Source organism: Dipodomys merriami, unplaced genomic scaffold (assembly GCF_024711535.1).
Source record: "Dipodomys merriami isolate MVZ:Mamm:240054 unplaced genomic scaffold, mDipMer1.0.p SCAF_2, whole genome shotgun sequence".
NCBI classification, from domain to species: domain Eukaryota; kingdom Metazoa; phylum Chordata; class Mammalia; order Rodentia; family Heteromyidae; genus Dipodomys; species Dipodomys merriami.
Window position 1 is genome coordinate 39,039,766 of NW_027203381.1, and position 25,173 is coordinate 39,064,938.

Genomic DNA, 25,173 nt, shown 5'->3' on the forward strand with positions numbered 1-25,173 from the left:
GCAGTGTGCCTGCCTGGGATTCTAGCATACTGCTCTCTACTCCCTTACAGGTGTGGGCCTCCCTGCTCCAGAGCTCTAAGTCTTCTTGTGAAGCAGTGATATTCACTTGGTACATGGTCAGTATCTGGTTGATCAGAATTCGGATCCTCCATGTTGACCAAAGCAGAGAGGAAAACTTGACCTGTTGTGTCAGCATTTTGCTCACTGAAGGCAGATTCCAGCTTTGGTTGGAACCTTGACAATGGCACCTCCCATTAGGGCACTCCCTGGTAGTTAGTTCTGCCAAAGACCCTATGAAGAATTCACATTCCAATTGCATGAATTTTTTTTCACACACTCCACTTTTGCCTGTATGAGAAATACATAGTTGGGCAGAGATGGTTATTTTATACATTTGTTATTAAGAGGAATTCCTTTATTTCTAGCCTATGTGTTTGCTATTCTAAGTATAGTTCTAGGATGAAAGAAGTCCACACCCAAGTAATAATAGCTTTTTTTTAATTAACTAGTTGTACAAAAAAGTTACAATCCCATAACTCAAGTTATCTTGATAAATGTCATCCCTTCCATCATTCCACCTCCATTTCCTCCCAACCCTCAAGTAAAGAGCATCTTTACTTAACAATGACATTTTTCCTATCAGCTTAGAGGTACCATGCTGGGTAAGTAAATGAAAACTATTTTTCTCCTTTTGTGGTTGAGGAAAAATAAGGAGATGACTAATAAAACCAACCAGCTTGGGCTCATGGGGGATTTTTAAGGATGGAGCTTTTATTCACTTGGCACAAAATTAGTAATTAATCTGGCAGAGACTTGAAGTGAAAAAGAGAAAACGGCTTCTAAAATATACTATTGCATCATTTGCACTTTGGGTCACCCTAAGTTTAAAGAATTGGATCCCACACCAAATAGTCTCTATGTCCAAAGAGGCAAAGGGAAAATATATCATCATCAAATGTTCATCCACCCGGTACTTTCCTTCTAGGCCCAGATTAAATCACTCCATCGGCATGCATTTTCATAGGAATATGCCAAGCAGATTCAATAAAGAGTTATGCTAGAGATTGGAGCTGGAGCACATCCCAAAAGGGCTACTCCATGTGGTAAAGCTTTAGTCTTCATTGGGGAGTGGTAAAACTTAAAACACAGAGCCTAATAGGTAGTTCAGACATTGGGTGTATCCTTGAAAGAGACCTTGGGTCCTCTGGCCCTTTCATGTCTCATTGCTTTCAGGCCACCATGAAGTGAGCAAGCTTCCTCTTGTCATGTGTTCCCACTATGATGGACTTTGCTGTCACAGGCCCAAGTGACTATGGATGGAAACCTTCTGAAACTGTGAGTCAATGTGAAACTTTGTCTCAGGTATTTAACTAGACATTCAACAGTAAATGCTGTAGACTCTAAGGACAGGTGCTGTCCCAAGGGTATTTGTCTTATATCCTTTTCAATCACCATGGAAGTAACCTACACAGAGTAGTAGGTTGCTAAATATTTTTCAATATTCAGATTATATTAGCTTCACTTGGGCCCTAGACTGAAGGGCTAAGGAACCACTTTGTAGACCATGCAATCACTGAAGTATTCACTATATAAAGTTCTTTAACAACACTCTTAATGCTAATAAGTTCACAGGCCAGGGAGCGTGCTTACTTCAAATTGAGGACAATATAGACAAAACTTGGCCATTTCTATTCACTTTTACTCTTTTATACACTTTTGTAGAGTTAATTCTTTCTCTCCTCCATGTGATTTTCTATAGAAGTCAATTCAAAGGGGATTTTGAGGTGGGTGGTTAGATAGCCAGAATATGGTTGCTCTGGGTATAATAAAAACAACTGGAAAGTATGGATATACCACATTTGTTGGCTTAAAGAGATGAGAAGAGATGTGAATGGGACAGAAGCAATGATATATCCATGAAGGACTAGTGCCCCATAAAGTTATTCCTGAGAAACAGCTCCCTGCCCTACGACTACATTTCCCAACTCTACATCACCTAAGTGGGGCCAAATGACTGACTTTTGAGCCAATGAAAGGTGATCAGAAGCAGCTCATTAAAAGCCTCTTTTGTGATCCTTCCTGTTTCATCACTTCCCTTGCCTGGAGGCAAAGACTTCCAAGTTCTTAGAAAATAACAGATCCATAAAAATACAAGAAGCCTGAATCCCTGAATCACTACAATACATCTTGCACATTAATGGAAGATTCCAGTAATTAGATTCCAGATGAAGTTCTTACCATAATTTCCTACTGCCCTCCCATGTCAACCCAACCCATAATGTAAAGCTTTTACCATAGCCTCAGATTTGGATCCTGCTTCCTAATACTTAGTAGTACTCCTAAGTATTCATTTTCTTCTTTCATCAGCTTGACTTATTGTGTCAAATAATATACCAGACTCATTTGGTATTACTTACTTTTAGTTCTGAAGTAATCCCCAAGTCAGTTTTCACTCTATTCTCTTGGCCTTTAATATGAATCCATATTAAATGCTTACAAAGTCTCCTCTCTTTGTCCATTGTTGTCTTCATTCAATTCATCCTCCCCACTGGTGTCAGGCTATCCCATATGGCAGTTGAGAGTCACCTTCTGGAATCTAGATTTAAATATAAAGATGAGGTCCTCACACATGCTGACCACATTTCAAGTGCTCAATAGTCTCATGTGGCTATGAGTCATCACATACAATAGAAAAGCCTATAGAACATTTTCATTATTGCTGAGAGTTCTGCTGGGCAGTGCTGTTTTGGAATATAAACTTGATTGTGTCTCTACTTACCACCATTTAATATTTTCTACCACTTAAGCCAAAGTCTCAACTCCTTAATAGGACAATTCTTAAGTTGGTCTTAGCCTTCTTTTCTATCCTATCTCCTTTATTCACTGCACTTCACTGTACTCCGTTCTCTAGGCTTATCAAACTGTTTCCCATTCCATTTTCCATGACTGCACAAGGTTGGCCATTCCTTCTGCTTGGGGGGGCCGATTTCCACTTAGCCATCTGTAGCACTCCAGTTTATTTATTCTTGCTTTACTTGGTAATGGTTAATGTTATATGTCTGCTAGGTTAAAGGACACTAGATGCTCAGTAAACATTATTTTAGGGTGTGTTTACAAGGATACTCCAACAGAAATCAGTATTTGAATCAGTAGCCCGAGAAGAAAGATCTGCCCACAAAAGGGCAATGAAAGAGTGAATTTGAATCCAGGCATGGTACATATCAGTAGTCCAGAACTTAGGAGGAAGAGACAGAAGGACTGTGAGTTCAAAGCCAATCTGAGCTATGGAGTGGTAAGAGGAAGGAACAAAGGAGGGAGAGAAGAAGGGAAAGAAGAGGAAGAGAGAAGAGAAGAAAGGAAAGATATTTGCTATGAGCTGGCATCCATCTTCACTTGCCCTCAGCTATCAGAGCTCTTAGTGCTCCCGCTTTCAGATTCTGGAATTTACCCCAGCACGTGATCCCCACACCACTTCCATTCCATTCTCAGGCCTTCACCTTTACCTAACAGTTACATAACTTCTCTGCCTCTGAGACCTTCAGACTTGGATCAAAGTACACATCAAATTCCTTTGTTCTCCAGATGATGGTATGTATATGGAAGGACTTCTTGGCTTCATAAGTGCATGATTGTATCGTGTGTGTCCATTTGGTTCTATTTCTCTGGAGAACCCTGACAATACAGCAGGCTTTCCCTGCATCATCCTAAATACAACACTTGCCTTCAGTTGGCCATTCCTGCCACTGTGCTTGCACAGAATATATTCACACCTCTAATGCAGCACTTGTATCTGCCCCTTATTAAACTATTAGTTTCTTTTGGGAAGGCACCAAGTTTAATTCGTTTTGCATCCCAGTAGAATGTCTGGCACACAGGTAAGTCTATAATAACTATTTGCAGAACAAAAGCAGCTGCAGGGCCTAGAGCAGAAACAGTGTTCTTCCTTCCCTGTTCATCATATCTGCCTCATATCTGGGAGGATTTGCTATTCCAAATGCTATTACTATCTGTACAATTTAGCACAAGTATTCAACTACCTGCTGAACCTACCTGCTATAGTTGAATATCACCGTAAGGCCAAATACTGGTTACAAAACTGGTTACTAGCAGTTGACTTAAAAGACCTTGCCATTACAAATGACAAGATCTCATGTTTGAGAAAGTCTGATCATCTCCATTAATCTCTGATTCATGAGTCCAATGTCTTCCATCCCTGAGAACACAGCCAGTAGAACCAGATGTTGGCTGTGGCCAATGCCCCATGCTCAGAGTTGAGTTATTAATGGATCATTACAACTCTTAGACCATGTGTTGAAGATCTTACTAGAAAAGGTTTTGCCCAAAAGTCTGAAATTCTATATATTCTATATGATACAATTTAGCACGTTGTTATGTTCTCAAATAGATTATTTTTAACATCACTTTTTGCATTCGTATTCTCCATCTCCATTCTTTGAATTCTAGTAGAGCATAGCTTCATAGTACATATACAGAATGATAATAACTTATTATGTGCTCAATAAGTACTTGAGGGTTGATCATTTGGCTGGTCTAATCTTACAAGTTTCTATGGCTTTTCAAACCACTAAAAACATCCCCCAATGCTGGAGTTCTTCTATTAAACTCTAGAACATCAGTTAATCTTTTGATTTAGCCTAATTAATTCTACCTTATACAGAAAAAAAAATCACAATTGGGTGCCAGTGGCTCATACCTGTAATCCTAGCTACTCAGGAGGCTGAGATCTGAGGATCGTGGTTCAAAGCCAGCCCAGGCAGGAAAAGTTCATGAGACTCTTATCTCCAATAAACCACTCAGAAAACTGGAAGTGGCACTGTGGCTCAGGTGGTAGAGTGCTAGCCTTGAGCTGAAAAGCTGAGAGACAGTCCCAAGACCCACAGTTCAACCCCCACAACCTCCCCTCCCCCCCCCAAAAAATCGCATTTATATATCTTTAACTTTTTTCTATTTGTAAGACAGACAATCACATTGTTGGGTCCTAGTGAACAATCTCTCTCAAATTCATGTGTTTGTGTTATTCCTTTTCACATTGAGTCTGGGATGGATCGTGGGAGTTGTTTGGTAAACGAGATATTAGCAAGCATGACGCAAGTAGAAGTTTAATAAGCTCTTGACCCCTGAGGCCTCTCCCTTTGGAACTCAGATTCTCAGGAAATCCAACTGTCACTAAAGAAAAAAGGTAGATAAAAAGAGGTCCTAGGGGCTGGGAAGGTGGGTCAGTGGTAGAGCGCTTGCCTTGCCTGCGTGAGGCCCTGGGTTCGATTCCTCAGCACCACATAAGCAAAAAGAAAAAAGCCGGAAGTGGCGCTGTGGCTCAAGTGGTAGAGCACTAGCCTTGAGCTGAAGAGCTGAAGGACAGCGCCCAGGCTCAGAGTTCAGGCTCCACGACCGGACCCCTCCCCCCAAAAAAGGGGGGTCCTAGGTATGTGTGATTGCACAACACATGGTAAGGTAAAACCTTCTTGGATGTCACAGTTGTATCCCTTGCAGGAAGGAGTAGGAAGCATCTGGCCATTGGGCCTTATTAGGCCTGAGAAATCATTTGGCACATGATAGGACAGGCATTCAGTCTTCTTATATGTCTCTCAGAGGCTACCTGTGGCCATCTGCTTGTATTAATACTTTTATGGCCTACCAATGAATTATAAGTATCCAAGAAAAAGGTTCTCTCACAGTCACAAAAGGGACCTCAGACAGAAGAGTTGGTCAAGTCAGATTGCTGAAGCATAAACAGATAATTTTTTCTGTACACCGTTTGGTGGTTGTCCATTATGCAACAATAGATAACCAAAATGCTCCAAACCTATCTCTCATGGAAATTATCAGCATGTGCCAAAAAAAATGTGCCTACTCTTGTAGCTTCCTTGTTTAAATGCCTTGAGTTATGAGGAATCAGAAGTGGAATGAATATAGACTCTTTCTGATTTGAGTGAGGAATATTTTACTTCTAGACATTTCTGGGAAACTGAGATTTTAGAATTTGACTTTTGCGTTTAGAATTTTTTTTTCTATGCTGAGTTTTTAAGAAGATAAAATTAAGCCTTTCTTTTTTCTGGCTTTTGCTCCTGGTAAGTATCTAGGGAAAAGTAAAATTTGATCTCTTGGGTCTCATGCCCTGTGTCATACCCTGTGCCAAATGTTCCATTAAGTTCATCCAAGTTTACAAAAATGTTCTTGTGACAATATTTTCTGCAAGCCATCCTCATTAATAGTGCAATTCTGGAGAAATGGACAGTGCAGCAAAAACAGAGTTCTTCGTCTGTAACTGTGTGAATTCTACAAGACAAGTATTACATTTATATATCTATCTTGTGAGTCATGAGTTTGGGTTTTGTTGTTGTTGAAAGTAGGTTTTGACTATTTATGATACTTTTTCAAATATAGCTTGACTACAATTTTTCCCTCATTTGTAGACTATATTTAATATAACCTCTTTTCATTTTTAATGTTCTTTTATAACTTGATCTGTGAGAGGAATATTTTCCTTACATCTAAATCAGAGTACCTTTAAATCATTTATCAAAGATTATGAAGTCAATGAGTAGAACGTTTATGAACACAATACGCAAAAAAATTAAAATTTGACAGAAAAAGCAGCAGCAAATGCTAGTTTTTCAGTTTGTTAAGATGGGTTCAGAGAGGTCCTGCCTTGTTTAAATAAATGCTACTCAAACTGTGGTCTGCCAGAATGTGCCCATTGCTACAATGAGAAAAGAAGGAAAACTAAGTTAATAAGCATTTTCAGCAATTTGTTCTTATACCATACCACCCAACTATGTAATCATTTTCTCACAATTCAATTATGTCATATATTATGAAATATTGACCAACCAAACATGGGGGGGGGGCTTTTTGTCTTTCTTCCTAGGTAGGTAAAAAAATCACTTATCTATATTTCCTTCCAGTCTTGGGACTGAAGCACTAGGAGATCCAGTATGGTGACTCAAAAAATTATGCTGAATATTACTTGAATAGTATCTAGTTTAACTCTTTATCATTCATTGACTGTACATACAACCAATTTTTTTAAAAATTAGAGATTTACAAACTTTACAACTTTGTGGGGGTGGGGTGGGTGGGAGAGGGGAGGGAAGAGTTGGGAATGTGCGGAGGAAAGGGATGGTAGGGGAAATATAAAGGAGGGTGTAACAATGCTCAATAGAAAATGGACTCATTACCTTGCTCATGTAACTCTAACCCCTCTGTACAGTATCTTTACAATAAAAAATATATTAAAAAATTAGAGTTTTACAATTCTTTTTTTTTTTTTTTTTTTTTGTCAGTCGTGGGGCTTGAACTCTGGGCCTGGGCACTGTCCCTCAGTTCTTCAGCTCAAGGTGAGCGCTCTACCACTTGAGCTACAGCGCCACTTCCGGTTTTCTGGTGGTTTATTGGAGATAGGAGTCTCACGGTCTCTCCGGCCCGGGCTGGCTTTGAACCGCGATCTTCAGATCTCAGCCTCCTGAGTAGCTAGGATTACAGGCGTGAGCCACCAGCGCCCGGCTTACAATTCTTCTTAAAAGGGCATGAAGTAACCTGTCTAATTCTCTTGGCTCAGGATGAATAATCATATCCACGTTTAGACAACTCAAAAGAAATGACACATATATTAAAGTTATACTTAGTTTCCATAGTAGCACCTACTGACCTAGCTATCTCTGCACAGAGACATGGGTGTAAGGTGATTGTATTAATAATATGAACTCTTGCTGGGCACCAGGGGCCTGTAATGCTAGCTACTCAGGAGGCTGAGATCTGAGAATAATGGTTTGAAGCCAGTCCAGGCAGGGAAGGCCATAAAACTCTTATCTCCAATAAACTATTCAGAAAAAGCCAGAAGTGGAACTGTGGCTCAATGAGCACAAAAAGGCTCAGCAACAGCACCTAGGCCCTGATTTCAAGCCCTAAGACCAGCAAAAAAGTTGAAGAAGAAGACGAAGGAGAAGGAGAAGGAGAAGGAGAAGGAGAAGGAGAAGGAGAAGGAGAAGGAGAAGAAGAAGAAGAAGAAGAAGAAGAAGAAGAAGAAGAAGAAGAAGAAGAAGAAGAAGAAGAAGAAGAAGAAGAAGAAGAAGAAGAAGAAGAAGAGGGAAAAAACTAACTAATAATAAATAGTGTGACTCGACATAGGGATTAAATCCATGACTCATTTCATTATGAAAAAGAAATGTATCACTGGGTTATTTCAGGTAAAAGCCACAACCCACGTTTGGCGCAGTCAGCCAAATTCCTCCAAATTGTCTCCAAAATTGTCCTCTATCTTGGAGGACCTTGTTAACTCAGGCTTTACATTGAAGAGGCCTAATTTATAGCAAACATTACATCTTTAATTCTTAAGCATCTTCCTCCTCTTTGGCCTATCAGTCTCAGAGCAATCTTTCTGTTGTTGATTTTGCTTTGCCATGTGCCCCAATCCTATTACTTGAGTTATTGCCTCATTCCTGAGGGGTTTTAAGTGAACCATGTAGTCTTTATTTGTTTCAGATCTCCCAGCTAAGAATTTTAAAATGAGGACAAAGATATTGTGAAGGTTAAGTGGCATTATGTGTGGGAAAGCATCTGCTGCAGATGGGACTACCATCAGCTGGCAATGACTACCATTTTCCCTTCATCCTGCTCTTATTCCCTTGGCCAAACTTATAGCCTGTGGGCTATAGCATTAGAAGGGTAAGCTAAAGTTCTAGTCTCTCCACCTACTAGCTTATGTGAACTTGTGAATGATATTCAGCAATTCAAAAAGAAATCCTGGGGGGGGGGGGAGGGATGTGGTTGGCTCACCCCTGTAATCTTAGCTAATCAGGAGGCTGAGATCTGAGGATCAAGGTTCTGAGCCAGCCCATACAGGAAAGTCTATGAAACTCTTATCTCCAATTAACCACCAAAAAACCAGAAGTGAAGTTGTGACTAAAGCAGTAGAGTGCTAGCCTTGGGCAAAAAAAGTTAAGGGACAGTGCCCAGGCCTTAAGTTCAAGCCCTAAGATCAGCACATAAATAAATACATAAATACATAAATACATACATACATACATACATACATACATACATACATACATACATACATACATACGTAAATAAATAAAAATCCTGCTAAGTGAAATAAGCCAGACATAGAAAGACAAGTATGTGGCCTCACATTTACACAAGGAATCTTTAAAAAGTCAAATACTAGGGGCTGGGAATGTGGCCCAGTAGAAGCCCTGGGTTTGATTTCTCAGTACCACATAAACAGAAAAAGCCAAAGTGGTGCTGTGGCTCAAGTCATAGAGTACTAACTTTGAGCAAAAGAAGCTCAAAGACAGTTCCCAGGCCCTGAGTCTAAGCCCCAAGACAGGCAAAAAAAAAAAAAAAAAAAAAAAAAAAACAAGTCAAATACTAGCTTGGTGCCAGTATCTCATGCTTGTAGTCTTAGATAGGAGGATCAGGGTTCAAACCCAGCCCAGCAGAAAAGTCTGTGAGACTCTCATTAACCACCAAAAATCCAAAAGTAGGGCTGTGACTAGCCTCGAGCAAAAAAAAAGCTCAGGGACAGTACCTAGGCCCTGAGTTCAAGCCCTGTGACTGGCACATACAAGAAAAATCAAGGGCTGGGAAGGTGGCTCAGTGGTAAAGCGCTTGCCTTGCATGCTTGAGGCCCTGGGTTCGATTCCTCAGCACCACATAAGCCAAAAGAAAAAAGCTGGAAGTGGTGCTGTGGCTCAAGTGGTAGAGTGCTAGCCTTGAGCTGAAGAGCTGAGGGACAGCGCCCAGGCCCAGAGTTCAGGCCCCACGACCGGACCCAAAAAAAAAAGAAAAAGAAAAAGAAAAATCAAATATATAGAAGCATAGAGTACAGTAATTAGTGCTAGAGTCTGGGACTGTGGAATATAAAGAGGTACTGGTCAAAGGATACAAACCTTTAGCTATAAAGTAAATACGTCCTATGGATTCAATATCCAGCATAGGTAGTGATAGATGTATTGCTTTGACTATAGTGAGTCTTACACCTAACTATTGCATAGTTAAATCATCACATAAAGCACTTTGAGTATACTCAATCCTTACTTGAAGTCTAATTTTTCTGAAGTGTTAGTTTCTTCATCTGAAAAATTGTACCCATTGGCATAGGGTTTATGAATATTGAATGAGGTAACAATTATAAAGAGCTTAATCCAATTCAATACTTAGTACTTCTCCAATTAAAGCTACATGGAGTTCTGGACAGACTATATTTCTGGACCCACTATATTTCCATGCAGAAGATCCTATCTAAGATCCTGAATTCTCAGAACCTGGGATCTTTCTTTGTTCTTCACAGTCCTTACTGATTCTGCTTCGACTTGCTGTCTCCTTTAGAAGAAATATCTCCTTGCTTCCTCTTGTTTTTTACCTGGCCAGAGCCTGTTGGTGGGCCTGTGGGAACCCTCACTGACTGACCTCTTCTGGTCAGCTGATTTGCCTGGACCACTGCTAATTGTCTTCCCTCAGAGTCCTAGGGACACTCCAGAAGCTCCAGGATTCTTTACGTTCTGCTCAGAGATCCCAAATCGTGACCTCTCAGGGAGCCTGATTAGTCCCAGGACTGAGACAGAGTGACTTGGATCCTAGACCACCTTGATGAGCCCTTGCACTGACAGGACTTGCCGATGGAACACTCTGGACATTGGTTCCAACTTGAACTGGCCCACTGTCATGTGTGATAATACTGGCACTAGGCCAAAGGTAGATGCTATGAGAACTGCTTTGTCTGGAGCTATGTTCAACCATGGCTCTTCTTTGAGTGTCTGCATTTTCACTGGGGAATGGAATCTGTCTTTTCCATCAACAAAATTAAATTTGCATTTTACTCTTGCTCCCATGTAAAGCTGTGAGAGGATTTGCATAGCATGAGAATCTCCTGGACCCTTTTCCTTAAAGAATGAACTCTATTCTTTTGGTCTCTCTTAAATGCTTTTTATTGTTGTTCGTCAATGAAAGATTAAATAAGACAAGTACCAGTGTTGCCAACAATTTGGAACTAAGTCTGTCTGTAGGTGTCTGCTACGTTTTTTCCCTAATGGTTTTGCAAGTAAAAATCTAAGGCCTGAGATTTCAAGTGCACAGCATTCATGGTTACAGACATTAAAAAATAATGCTGTTTGAGATGCTTTGAGTCCTCAGCAGGATGCTGAAGGCAGCTTCACTTACGAGGCCCCTCTTCCAGACCATCCATAATAGATGCTGTCATTCCCAAGGGCCAGATTGGTGATAGGGTACTTTCCAACTATTAACCCAGCCTCTCTTTAAATAATGCTGGGAGCTAATGAAGCTAGGAGCATTGAACAAAACAATGCAAAGCATCCAAATGAAAATCAAACACTTCAGAAAAAGTCTAGATATCTGACCAGGTACTGAGGTTTACTAGGTCTGGCATCTCAGTATCAGGACTCATTCCAACCATTCACAGATAAGGATCCCAGCACCCTGCCATGAATAGCTCACTGCGCAAACTCACATCACTGCCTGCTTTAAACTGCAATGCATCTGGTAAAGCAGTGCCAAAGGCAACTGGTCCCTAAAGGAAGATCTTCCATACCATCGCTTAAGTAGGGAGACCTAATCTTTTCTTAAATTAAAATTAATAAAACAATAATAAAAGCAAAGTCATTCTACTAAACTAAAATGTAAGAGTAAAAAAAAAAACCAGTCTGGATAGGCCTAGGTACCAGTGGCTCATGCTTATAATCCTAGTTATTCAGGAGGTTAAGATCTGAGGATATGATATGGTCAAAGCCATCCTGAGCAGAAAAGTTCATGAGATTCTTCTCTCCAATTAACACACACACACACACACAGAGGGGGGCCTGGATTACTATTACTAGCTTATATAGGAGATGTCTGGCCATTTTGTGAGGTTCTTATATGTCATGGTGGGTTTCTGCAAGGCATGGTAGCTAAAACTTGACGTTCTGGATACTTCGGAGACTGAGATTGGAGAATCATGGTTAGAAGCCAGCCCAGGCCAGGAACCAGTGGCTCATACCTGTAATCCTAGCTACTCAGGAAGCTGAGATTTGAGGATGGTGGATTGAAGCCAGCCAGGGCAGGAAAGTCTGTGAGACACTTATCTCCAATTAATCACAGAAAAAGCCAGAAGTGGTGCTATGGCTCAAGTGGTAGAGTATTAACCTTGAGCAAAAAGGAGCTCAGGGATAGCACCCAAGCCCAGAGTTCAAGTCCCAGGACCGACCAGAAGAAGAAGAAGGAGAAGGAGAAGGAGAAGGAGAAGGAGGAGAAGAAGAGAAGAAGAAGAAGAAGAAGAAGAAGAAGAAGAAGAAGAAGAAGAAGAAGAAGAAGAAGAAGAAGAAGAAGAAGAAGAAGCAATGACTGATAGATCATAATAACATGCCTGTTAATCCCAGTAATACAGGACTCAACATCACTCACTATGGGAGCAGTGGCGAAAGAGGAAGAGGAAAGGGAGGGAGAGAGGGAAGGAGGGAAAAAAGGAGAATTTTTTCCTCCTGGTGAAGAGGGTAAGTGCATTAGAAATTTCATGTAAACTCCAGCCAGAACCATCATTCCATGAGCCTGGGAATCCTCTACACCAGACACATTCTGATGTTTCACCAAAAAGAAGAGAAATAGTTTCAACTAGCAAGCCTTGCGTTTACATATTAATTACAATTAATCAGAAACAATGGAAGTTTTTAAATAAAAGAAAATGTTTATTCAAAAGATATGGCCAGGAAAAAATAGAACGTTGAAGGGAAATGTATTAAGAAGGGGCTGGGAAGGTGGCTCAATGGTAGAGTGCTTGCCTCTCATGCATGAGGCCCTGGGTTCGATTCCTCAGCACCACATAAACAGAAAAAGCTGGAAGTGGCACTGTGGCTCAAGTGATAGAGGGCTAGCCTGGAACTGAGCGGAGGGACAGGGCCCAGGCCCAGAGTTCAAGCCCCACGACCAACCAAAAAAATGTACTAAGAAGTGGAATTAGTTATTAGAGAATAAATAGCTGAATCAACAAAAATATATATTCACAATGCACAAAATTATAAGGACCCTGCAAAGTAGATATAGGAGATCATAGTTTTGTGGCATTCTTTAGCATCAGACTTCAAATTTTAATAATTATTTTCATCAGAGTAAGAATGACATTAGTTTAAATTGTTGCCCATTTCTACATGCATTGATTCACTCTGTTAACATGTTGACATAGTAATGGTAATAAGAACAACATATTATTACTAGGCATAGTTCTATGTACTTATGTGCTTTAAATTAATCATAGCAATCCAATATAGAATATCATATCATCTTCATTTCACAGAGAAGGATATCAGAATTTGAAGAGATTAAACATTGCCTTAAATCATAAAATTGCTGTGTGCCCAAGCTTGAACTGCAGAATTTGCAAGCCTATGTGATTTGACCTGGAAACTTGGCAATTACAAAGCCAAGCTTTCCCAAGATTAGGGCATTGGTAAGTAATAAATTAAAACTGAGCTTATAACAACTCAGCGATTTCATGTATTTTTTTTTTTTGCAGAAACTAGGGGGAGTTCTCAGAATACAAGGATCAATTGATTTATTTTGATAGATGTTAATAACCTGTGCTTTATGCTATAAAGAAATGCCAGTAATGTATCACGATTTGTTCTGCTTATTCCCCTTTACTCTTCCCTTTGTCAAGCAGCTTGTAGCTGCTGTTCAGTTAAAAAATAATAGTGCAGTGCCAGGCACTGGTGGCTCATGCCTATAATTCTAGCTACACAGGAGGCTGAGATTGGAGGATCACAGTTAAAAGCTAACCTGGGCTGGAAAGTCCATAAGACTCTTATCTCCACTTAACCAGCAAAAAAACCAGAAGTGGCACTGTGGCTCAATGGTAGAGTACTAGTCTAGAGCAAAAACTAAGAGATAATACCCAGACTGAGTTCAATAATAGTACAGTATCATGTTGGGTGGTCCTCTGCTTCAGGAGGTTGAGATAGGAAGGAAAATAGCTCAAGGTCAGCCTTAGAAAAATGTTCATGGGACACTATCTTACTCAATAAAAAAGCTACAGTGTGAATTATAAACAGAAGGATCACAGTCCAGGCCTGCCTGAGCATAAACCTGAAACTATATTCAAAAAATAGCAAAAGAAGGAAGGGCTGTGGGTGTAGCTCATGTTAAAGTACCTGTTTAACAAGGGCAAAGCCCTGAGTTAAACCCCAGTGTCAATAATAATAATATAAGAACAACAACAATGATATAGTGCACAAAAATGTTCAAGTAATATGTGTGATTTTCACTGTTGGCAGCTTGCTTTTGGTTGCAGTGGCAGACTTTGTTCTTAATGTTATCATTGCTATGGTGGTTAACTTTATGTATGAGAGAATTCTCTCTTCTGAAGAGGTCAATTTTTTTTCTTAATAATTGATCAGATGAGACTCACCCACATGGACTGAAAGTCCATTATTTAACTATTAGTCTTATAGACCCTTATGAAGACGTCTAGAATGATGTTTAAACATATAGCTGATACCATGACCTAGCCATGTAGTCTGGGGACATGACGACAGGGGTGGAGGGGAGCAGGCAGGAAGAGACAGAGACACAGAGCGAGACAGAGTATGGAGAATCATGTTCCTCCATCTCTGTTGTTGTTTCAAAGCTTAGTGCCATATCTGGGTCTGTTCACTGGCACTTGCGTTCCTCCTCACTCCTGGCTTTATATTATCCTTCCTATTTTCAATTTCTTTTCTGTGGGGAACACAGGTAGCAAAGATGGCCCTGAGAGGAAGTTGAGTGGGCAGAGCCGGATTTGTTTAGGTTCAGTGTGCAAACAACTCATGGAAGCTTGGGTGCATGATAAGGTATGGCCTTTCAGTGATTGGTTGGTTCCATTTCCTCCCCTCCCACGCAGTCTTTTGCTTTAAAAAGGGGATGCTCCCTGCTAATAAACGAGTTCCTGCTTGACTTGACTCCCTGCTCCATCTGATTGTCTCCCCGGCTAAGGGAGGCTGGGGAAAGGGCTAGCGGCCACAATTCGCACTTACCTTTCCTCGACCCCGTCCAAAGACAGACGAAGACCCAACACTTTTCATCTCATTTTCTTTACTTCTGGACCTATTGTTTAAGCCATATTTTATTCTATAGAATTTATGCAAGAGGCTTTGGATATAGTCTGGCAGAGGTAGAAATAAGCAGAGCTAACACTGAGTGCATACAATGTTTACCTACAACCTATCACTGGAGGCATTCAGAAAAACTCTAAATAATGACTTAATCAGCCTGGATAAAAGTATACAACTTGTAATTCTGAAAAGTGACTTGTCCATATGAATTAGTGGTATTCACAATGTATATATGTTTAAATTCTGGAATTTTGTAAGTTTATCCTAAGGGAAATAATCAGAAATGTGGATTATATTTAAATAGTCTTATTTTTAATTGCAGAAGTGAAAAACCAACTTAAAGGTCTTGTCAAAGGAGAACCCAATTTTAAAAGCAGCCATTCAAAGAATGTTAAATGCGAAGGGAAAACTGCTCACATTATTATGCTTAGTAAAGCAGCAGAATACACATGATTCTAATTATGTTGTTAAATGCTTAAGAAAAGATTGGAGTTCTATTTTAGCAAAGGAAAACTCTGGGAAGTGGTATTATGAGTCAATCATTCTTATCTAATGTTTTGCTTTCTTCTTTTTATGATTCTGGGAGTATAATAGATTTCCAATCTGACAGGGAAAGGGAAGAAGACAGTAGATGTAGAGATAGGTTATTGGATAAATTATTGTTCAACGCTAATAATTTGTGCGTAGGACATTAGCCCTTGGTGAAAAGCTTTGTGTATGAAAGATTCCAATAGGTACAGAAAGATTGAGCCAACCAGCTGAAAGGTGAAGAGTGGAAAGGAAGATTCCAGAATGGCCTCTTGTTTGAGATTTTAAAAAAAAATTCTTGACAGAATTTCATGACACAAGCATAATCTACTCCACAATTTCGTCCAGGGCAAGTCCAGCTGGAGTATTAAGTAGGACAGTACAAACTGTAATGTTTGAAAGCAAACATTACAGTCTGTGCTGGGGTGAACAGAAGGTGGCCATGACCGTGACCTCATTTCAGACAAGCACAGATGTCTATGCATTTGAATAATGTATTTGCAAGGGATGGAGATAAATGTCTTCTTTCTGTAAATACAGAGAGGGTGATCCCTTGACTTTTACTCAATCCATGATTTCCTTAAATTCGACCTCTTGAACATCACCAGCTGAATCAAAGTTAGTTATGACACAAAGCCAAATCTTGACGAACCTAAACTCTGAAGGAGTAAAGTAAAAGGAAGCCAGACACTGGTGGCTTGTATCTGTAATCCTAGCTCCCCAAGAGGCTAAGATCTGAGGATCATGGTTCAAAGCCAAGCCAGGTAGAAAAGTCCATAGAACTTGTATCTCCAATTAACCAGCAAAAAACTAGAAGTGGAGCTGTAGCTCAAGTGGCAGAGCACCATCCTTGATTGAAAAAGCTAAGCAAGAGTACAAAGGCTCTGAGTTCATGCCCTTATACCGGCACAAAAAGATAAAAATAAAACAAGAGCAGACCTGTGGGACAAGATACAGGGTGGATCCTTGGCTGGAACCAAGCAAAGTCAACAACAGAAGAGCAGAGAGGAGAAGGAGGGGCTTGAGCTTAGAGCACCACTCTGGGTGGCTGAGAATTTGCCTTAGGAGAGTCAGAAAAGAGATTTGCTGGGAGAGGAGGGAGGGATAATATGGAAAGGATGGCAATGGAGAGGCTCTGTTGAGGTAGTACAAATCGTTTAGATAAGAAAAGTAGGCTGCACCTAGACCCTGAATAAAAGCCCCAGGACAAGGTGGGGGAAAGGAAGGGAGGCTGTGTGGATTTTCTTTCATGTTAGACCCCTGTGGATTATTAATTTTTGGAATAGGCTGCTTTAGGAAACTGCCTGGCTTGACTGGGACCACCACGGTTTTGTCCCATTTGGGCATGTTGTTATAAAGATAAACTTAGCCAGGTGCGGTGTGTGGGACAGTGTATTAAACACATACAGAAATGGACAAGAATTCTATTAATTGCAAGTGTGTGGGATGATGTTTTGGACACATTCTTTCCAGAAACTAACAAGAACCCCATCAGCACCTTGGCCAGAGACTGCCAAAAACAACTTCCAGCCACAAGTGGGGTGGTGAAAAGGAAAAAGGCTTTGAAGCCAAACAAAATTAATTAAAGGTCTGGCCTTATCGATCATTGCCAAATTACTTTACCCATCTTCATCTGTGGAATGAGCATTCGTTCCTGCCCCTCTCTATCTGTCTATCAAACTATTAAAGTACACACTTGTAATCCTAGCAAGTGGGAGACTAAGGCAGGAGAGTCAAGTTCAAGGCCAGCTTGGACTATACAGTGAGACTCCACCTCAAAAACACAAAACCAAAAACTGCTAAAGCAAAACCACTGATGCCTGATCTTGTATAATGTTTTTGGGGTGATTTGGAAAATGTCTTTACTATAGATACCCCAAACAAAAAGGGATGGTAAGGGGAAACAAAGAAAGAGGCAATAATGCTTGATAAGAAATGTACTCATTACCTTGCTTGTGTAATTGTAACCCCTCTGTACGGTATTTCACAATAAAAAAAAACTTATTAATAATAAAAACAATCATGCTAAGCTTAGTAAGAATATATTTTTAATAAAAAAATATCTTGCTGGGCATTGGTGACTCACACTATACTCTAGCTATTCAGAAGACTGAAATATGAGGATCATTTGTTCAAAGCCAGTCCAGGCAAGAAAGTCCTTGAGACTTTTTTTTTTTTTTTTTTGGTCGGTCATGGGGTTTGAACTCTGGGCCTGGGCGCTGTCCCTTGAGCTGAAGAGAGCTCAAGGCTAGCACTCTACCACCTGAGCCACAGCACCACTTCCGGTTTCTGAGTGGTTTATTGGAGATAAGAGTCTCATGGTCTTTCCTGCCTGGGCTGGCTTTGAACCTTGATCCTCATATCTCAGCCTCCTGAGTAGCTAGGATTACAGGCGTGAGCCACCGGCGCCGGGCTAGTCCTTGAGACTCTTATCTCCAATTAACCGCCAAAAAGTCTGAAGTGGAACTATGGCTCAAGTGATAGAGTGCTAGCCTTAGGCAAAATAGTTCCGGGACAGTGTCCTGGTCCTTTTGTTAATTCCTTCCAAACCAACCTGAGAAGCAGTAGTGTGTGTGAACTGAAAGGTGTGCAACACCCAAACAAAGGGTAAGGATGTATTTCAAAATTTGCCTTTCTCCTTCCAAAAGAACTGGCTTCCCAGGTCTTAAAAAAAAATTGGCTTTCCAGGTCTTTTTCCCAAGGGAAAGAGGAAACAAACCCCAGATTCTTAGAAAGGCAAGGGAGGGAAAAAGAGACACCAAGAAAAGCTATCTGGTTGAAAGTGGCGGATGGTTTTATTTGTGCTGTAATGAAGGTTGTGCGTCACCTGGTACAGACTGGCTCTTTTCCAGAGGGGCGTGTGTTTGAGTGTGTGCGGGCACACGCGCGCTGGAGAGTATGCAGTGTGGAAAGTACGTGTGTCTGAGTGTAGATGTGTGTGAGCAAGTGGATGTGTAAACCAGTGCTTAGAGCTTGGTGTGTGAACTGTGTGTGTGGTGTGCAATGTTGGTGTGTAAGGAATGTGAGCGTGGACAGCGCTGGTGTGCACCTGTGTGTGTGCACGGTAGAGAGTACGCAGTATGAGGAAATGTGAGTGTGGATGGTGTGCAGCGTGGCAAGCGCGAAGTGCGCACCAACTTCGGAGTGTTGTGTGTGCGCGCACAAGCGCCGCGAAGCGTGTGCATGCAGCACCTCGTGCAAGCGCGGGATCTGAGTACGCGGCGGGCGGCCCCCCAACTCCTTTACTCACTTTCTCGTCTCGCGCCCCGCGCTCCCCACGCCCCCCCTCCAGCCGTCATGCCCGCGCCCCGCGCTCGCCCCCGCCGCCGTGCCCGCGCCCCGAGCTTCCCCCCCCCGCGCCCGCCGTGCCCGCGCCCCGCGCTTCCTCCCCCCCTCCCGCCCACCGTGCCCGCGCCCCGAGCTTTCCCCTCTCCGCCGCCGTGCCCGCGCCCCGCGCTCGCCCCCGCCGCCGTGCCCGCACCCCGAGCTTTCCCCTCTGCCGCCGTGCCCGCGCCCCGCGCTTCCCCCACCGCCGTGCCCGCGCCCCCTACCGCCGTGCCCGCGCCCCCCCACCGCCGTGCCCGCGCTCCCCCCTGCCGTACCCGCGCCCGGCGCTCCCCCTCGCCGCCGTGCCCGCGCCCCGCGTGCCCCACGCTCCCCTACGCCTCTAGCAGCTGTGCCCGCGCCACCCCTCGCCGCCGCCGTGCCCGCGCTTCCCCCCCGCCGTGCCCGCGCCCCGCGCTCCCCCCCGCCCCCCGCCGCCGTGCCCGCGCCCCGTGCTCGCCCCCGCCGCCGTGCCCGCGCCCCGTGCTCCCCCCCAGCGCCGTGCCCGCGCCCCGCGCTCCTCCCACCCCCCCCGCCGCCGTGCCCGCGCCCCGCGCTCCCCCCCAGCGCCGTGCCCGCGCCCCGCGCGCCCCCTCGCCGCTGGGCTGCGCCGCGTGCGGGCCGGGCCGGGCTGGGCGGCGGCGGGCGGGAGCGCGGGGAGCCAAGCGCGGCGGTCGAGGGCCGGGCGGGCCGGGAGAGGCGGGCGCAGGCCTCGCGGGGCGGCCGCGGACATGTGCAGGATGTCCTTCAAGGTGAGCGCCGGGCGTCTGGGGCGCTGGGGGCGGAAGTGGGGGAGTGCGGGGACCTGCACCCCGCGCCAGCCGGAGCCGCAGGCCTCCGGGGTCCCCAGCTGCGGGCCAGGCGAGGGAGGCAGCGGCGGGGCTGAGATGCGCCTGGGCCGGGGGAGAGGGGGGGTCTGTGGTTTGCCCGAGGGCGTTGGGAGCTGAAGGCTGTGGTCGGTGAGCGGGGCTGGGCGGCGGGTCGGCACCCGCTAACTTGGAGGGCGGGGACAGGCCAGGGACCGACGCCTCCCTGCAGCCGCAGTCTGCGGCCGCGTCCCGACGCGCACTCCTGCACCCACCGCCACCGCCACCAGAGCACTTTTTCTGAGCACTGCAGCCGCGTGGAGGTGCATTTGATGACCAGGCGTCCGTGTCAAGAGGAGCCTAGTGTTAAAAGAGTTCATTGGAGTCAAGCTATGTAATCCCCAGGTGAAAGCGGGGCGCCCATTGATTTGTCTGAACTGAAAAAGGTTTTGATAAAATCATAGCTAACTGGATTGAGCTGAACCCGCACTCCGGAAGGACTGTGGGACCGTGCGCTGCGCGGCCCTCCTTTTCTTAAAATGGGTAAACTAAGGCAGAGAGAAGTCAAATAACTGTTTCACAGTGTTGCAGATAAAGTTAGTGTTGAGACAAACGCAAGCGTGCTGGACTCGAAGCCACCAAGACAGGGCGAGATTTGCACATCAGAAAGATCTGGCGTCAGCTTTCAGAGAGGCCAAGCTGGGAGACCAATCAGGACGGTGTCATGGCCATCTCCCTAAGAATGGTACTGGTCCAAAAGTCAGGGAGGGAGGGAGGGAGGAGATAGACAGATGTGAATGACAAAATTTTGTCTTAAAAAAAATTGGTGTTAGGGAAGGCAAGTGGAGGGAAGATGAAAACTATGGTTTGGGATAAAGTTTTTGAGGATGGATGGGAATCCAAGTAGAGGTGTCTGTTAGACATGTGGACCTGAACCTCAGAAGGAAGTCTAGGTGTTAGAGATGAAATTTTGGAGAGACCGTAAAAATGAATGGGCATGCCCAGCGATGACAAAATTTCAGAATGAGCAGTGTCAGGTACAGTGGCTCAAACCTGTAATCCCAGCTGGGTAGGAGGTATAGGTAGGATTGTGGTCTTTGGCTGGCTTATGGGCAAAAAAAAGTTTAAGACCCACACTCTACAATTATCTAAAGTGAGTCAGGGCTCATGTGGTGCCCGTGTACCACAAAAAAAGAAAGAAGCTGGTGCCCGATGGCTCACTCCTGTAATCCTAGGCACTCAGGAAACTGAGATTTGAGGATCACAGTTCAAAGCTAGCCTGGGCAGGAAAGTCTGTGAGACTCTTTTCTCCAATGAACACATAAAAAGGTGAAAGTGATGCTGTGGTAAGTGATTGAATGCTGGCCTTGAGCAAAAGAAGCTTTGGGACAGTACCCAGGCCCTGAGGAAGGAAGGAAGGAAGGAAGGTTAGTATAAGAAAACCCACCGAGAAAATAAGATAAAGAAAATTTAGTCTTTCAGTAAAGATGAGGAGACAGCAGAGTAAATAAGCTAAGAATGAAAACATTGTTTTAGTAACAGAATAGCACTGCTGACCCTACAAAAACCAGTTTCAGTGAGGTGTCAGGTTTAGGAGCCAGACTTCAGTAGCTTCAATGGAGAGTAGGTAGAAATTCAGCAAGAATGAAGTGGTTGTGGAGGGGTGGGGGGGTGTTTAAGGCAGTAGCTACAACAGGGACACAGAATTCAGAATTGGGGGGAGGTGGAAGATTTTTGCTGATGTTTTTGTGTGCTTCACAATGGTAGAAATTTGAGAATTTTTAAATGTTGATAAAAAATTTAAGAAGACAGCTCAGTTTTAAAATTGGGTGAGGATCTGAATGTCTCCCAAGAAGATGTACAGATGGCCAGCAAACACCTAAAAGATAAAAGTTGCTCAATGATATTTGCTATCAGGAAGCTGAAAATCAAACCTGCAATGAGATGAGATTCCCGCTACAAGCCCCCCTCCTCCACACACACAATAGGATAGGTAATCAACACAGTATTGACAGGTGTTGGCAAGGATGTGGAGAAATTGGAACCCTCATACATTACTCATAGGAATGTAAAATAAGGCAGTCACTTAAAAAAAATTGAAGCCAAAGCCAGCACTGTGCTAGTGGGTAGCTCACACCTGTAATCCTAGCTATTCAGGAGACTGAGATTTAAGGATCAGGGTTCACAGCCAGCCCAGGAAGAAAATCTGTGAGACTCCTATCTCCAGTTAACCACCAGAAAACCAGAAATGGTAGTGGTGGAGCACTAGCCTTGAACAAAAGCTCTCAAGGACAGTGCCCAGACCACAAGTTCAACCCCCATGTCTGACAAAAAGAAAAAGAAAAGAAAGAAAGATTTGGTCAGTTTCAAAAGTTACCATATGACGCAGTAATTCTCCTTGATATATGCCCAAGATAAGTGAAACTAGATGTTCACACAAAAATATGTATCTCTTTCTCTGCATATTACTAGTGTTCATAATAATCAAAAGCTGGAAACAATCCTAATGTCTATCAACTAACAGAACAGTATGTATTGTAAATGACATAGATTGGAAGGTTGAAAGAACAGACATTGATTTCTTATCATTCCAGGGTCTGGGAAGTCCAATATCAAGGTGCTAGCAGATTTGGTGTGTGATGAGGACTTTTTCTAGTGTTATAGCATGTCACTGATAGCTGTTTCTTCATATCATGGAGAGAGAAGATGCCAGAGTTTCCTCCTCCTCTTAAAAGGGCACTAATCCTTACATTGTGGGGTCTTCTTCAAGACCTCATCTCAACATAATCCACTCCCAAAGACCAGCTTCTATGATATACCATCACAGTGGGACTAAGACTTCAACAGAGGAGATTAGGAGAACACACCCATTTAATCTATAATACTCCTTGGCTTCTCAAAATGTATGGATGGCCTCAAGCCGGGCACTGGTGGCTTATGCCGTAATCATAGCTACTCAAGAGTCTGAGATCTGAGGATTATGGTTGGAAACCAGTCCAGGCAGGATTCTTACCTCCAATAACCTACCAAAACTAGAGCTGTGGCTGTAGTAGTAAAGCTTTAGCCTTGAGTAAACAGAAGCTCAGGGACGGTACCCAAGCCCTGAGTTCAAGCCCCAGGACCAGCACAAACACACCATGCAAAATTCATGACCCTCTTACCTGCAACATATATTCATTCCACTTCCATTCAAAGTCTTCCTAGAAGACTTTATTTGTTGAAATATCAGCTCTAAAGTCAAAGTCACACTGAAATACCATTTCAATCCAAAACAGGTGACTCAAGATTCAAATTCTCTCCAGCTGTGAATCTGCAAAAAGTTCTGAACTTCCAAAATGCAGTTGCAGGCTAGGCATAAGACAGCCACTTGCATTCCACAAGGGAGGGATAGAAAACAAGGATGTTAGGTCCCAAGCAAGCCTAAACCCTGGCAAGATAGTTACCATTAGATGTTAAGGATGGAGAATGACAGATGCTCTTCTAGACTCATTGAGACAGCATCGTTGTCCTCAAGACATTGGTGGTTATAACTTTAACATGTGAATCTGGAGAGGTCACAAACACTTGGTCCATAACATGGGATAGCCATAGCATAGAATACCATTCAGCAATAAAAAAGAATGAAGCAATAATTACATGCATGGGTGAACTTTGAAAACATGTGAGTTGATGAGAGCCAAATACAAAAGACCACATCATGTTTGAAATGTCCTGGAACCTGATTGTTAATAGATAATAATCAGTCCGCGGTCTCTTTGGGGGATGATGAAATATCCTAGAATAGATGGTTGGAGGATATACAACCTTAAGAATATATCAAAATACACCAAATGGTATGCTTTGAAAGGATGAATTATTATAATAGTACATGAATTGCTTCTTAATCAGAAATGGTTTTTAAATGATGGCAAGAGATTAGAGGGGGACATTTGTGTGTTGGGTGCCGCAATTCCTCAAGGGATTGGAAGGAGTACTTAGAAAGGTGGGGGAGGCCTCTCCCATTAGGATAAAGGGGAAGAGAGGAAGCTGGACATTGATGCATTGTAAGGTGCTGTGAGGACTGGGTGGACAGGAAAGATCCCACCTGGCTAGGTGTTACACGACTAGGTGAGTGACATAGTGGATAAGAATGTGGGATGGTCCAATTTGGGGGAAAGTGAATTTGGCGGGGGAGGGGTGTCTGAAAGCCAGGAAGGTGCATTTCTCACTCCAGTGTTAGTGTGTGGAGAGGACTCTGTTAAGGGCTACTGGGGAGGTTGTGGCTGGCAAAGCTCTGTGCTAGGTTAAGGAGGAAGAGGAGTTTTCCTCTCCCTTTCTATTTACCATGGGATGGAGTTGTAGAAGGCATTGAGGGGAGGTCTGAGGGTTCAGAATTTCAGACCGATTGAAGATTTAGCTTTCCACACTCTACCACCTCTCATTGTATCAACTATATTAAAATGTACCCACAAGCTAGGAGCCGTAGTCTTATGCCTATAATACTAGCTACTCAAGAGGCTAAGTTCTAGAGGATTACAGTTCAAAGCCAGCCAAAAAGCCTGGGGCCAAAAAGCCCATGAGACTCCACTTCCAAAATAACCACAAAAAAGAGTGAAGGCATGGCTCAATTAATAGGTAGAGTACCAGCATTGCAAGCAAGGCAAACAAGCAAACTGAGCAAGAAAGAAGTCTGAGTTCAAACCCCAGTACTTAGAAATGGTATACCCACAGATCACAATAATAAAAGACATTGTAAATTTTAAGGGATGTTTTAAAATATTGCCTTTTAAATGATTTCGCTGTAAACAGCTAACATCTTTAGACCACGATTTTTCTGCTGTTTTCATCTATAATCAGTCATTTTTCTTCCTATTAGGAGAAAAATCTGACCTGAAAACTGTGTTCATGGGCCCCTGGTATTTTATGCATACCAAATTTAGTGATTATTAACAAAGTTGACAAGATGCTTTGTAGCTATTCAATTAATGCTTCAGTTTGAGAGCCAGAAATTCACTTTTTTATTTTTCTAGCACTCACGTCCTCCAAAGATTTATAAATTCCAGGCACTAGGTCTGCAGAGGCTACCTGTCAAGAGGCTCAGCATTGGATGGTGTGTGGGAGTGTAAGTCCTTCTCTAGGCTCTTCATGATGCATGTCTGAGGGGCTGTTTGCATCTGAAGCCCACAGCACCCCTCTGTTAGTTACATCTTCATCCTGCTGCTTGAGTCTCTTCTTTTTGTCAAACCTAGGCCTAGATGAGCCCTTTGCTACTGAGCTCCAAGCCCTGGCCTGTAACAGTCACTTCTCATTGGTGTCAGCTTGCCTCTAGCAACCTTCTTTCCATAATTGGCAACTCCTAATTTGTTCTGGTTGAAGAAATAGACACATCTGTTAGAATTTTTTTAAGTAAAAGGAGTCACAGAGTGCAAATCTGAGCC

At 43.1% G+C, this 25,173-nt stretch overlaps 1 protein-coding gene across 2 annotated transcripts in view; it reads left to right on the top strand.

The window, feature by feature from the left end:
• Positions 1-19,634: 19,634 nt before the first annotated feature.
• Positions 19,635-25,173, top strand: part of Ankrd29 (ankyrin repeat domain 29) — a 57,216-nt gene continuing 51,677 nt past the window's right edge. For both annotated transcript variants that reach the window (XM_070029436.1, XM_070029437.1), the window contains exon 1: positions 19,635-19,702. In XM_070029436.1, the coding sequence (XP_069885537.1) occupies positions 19,682-19,702 (21 nt within the window). In that variant the 5' untranslated portion in view covers positions 19,635-19,681. The remainder of the gene's footprint in view (positions 19,703-25,173) is intronic.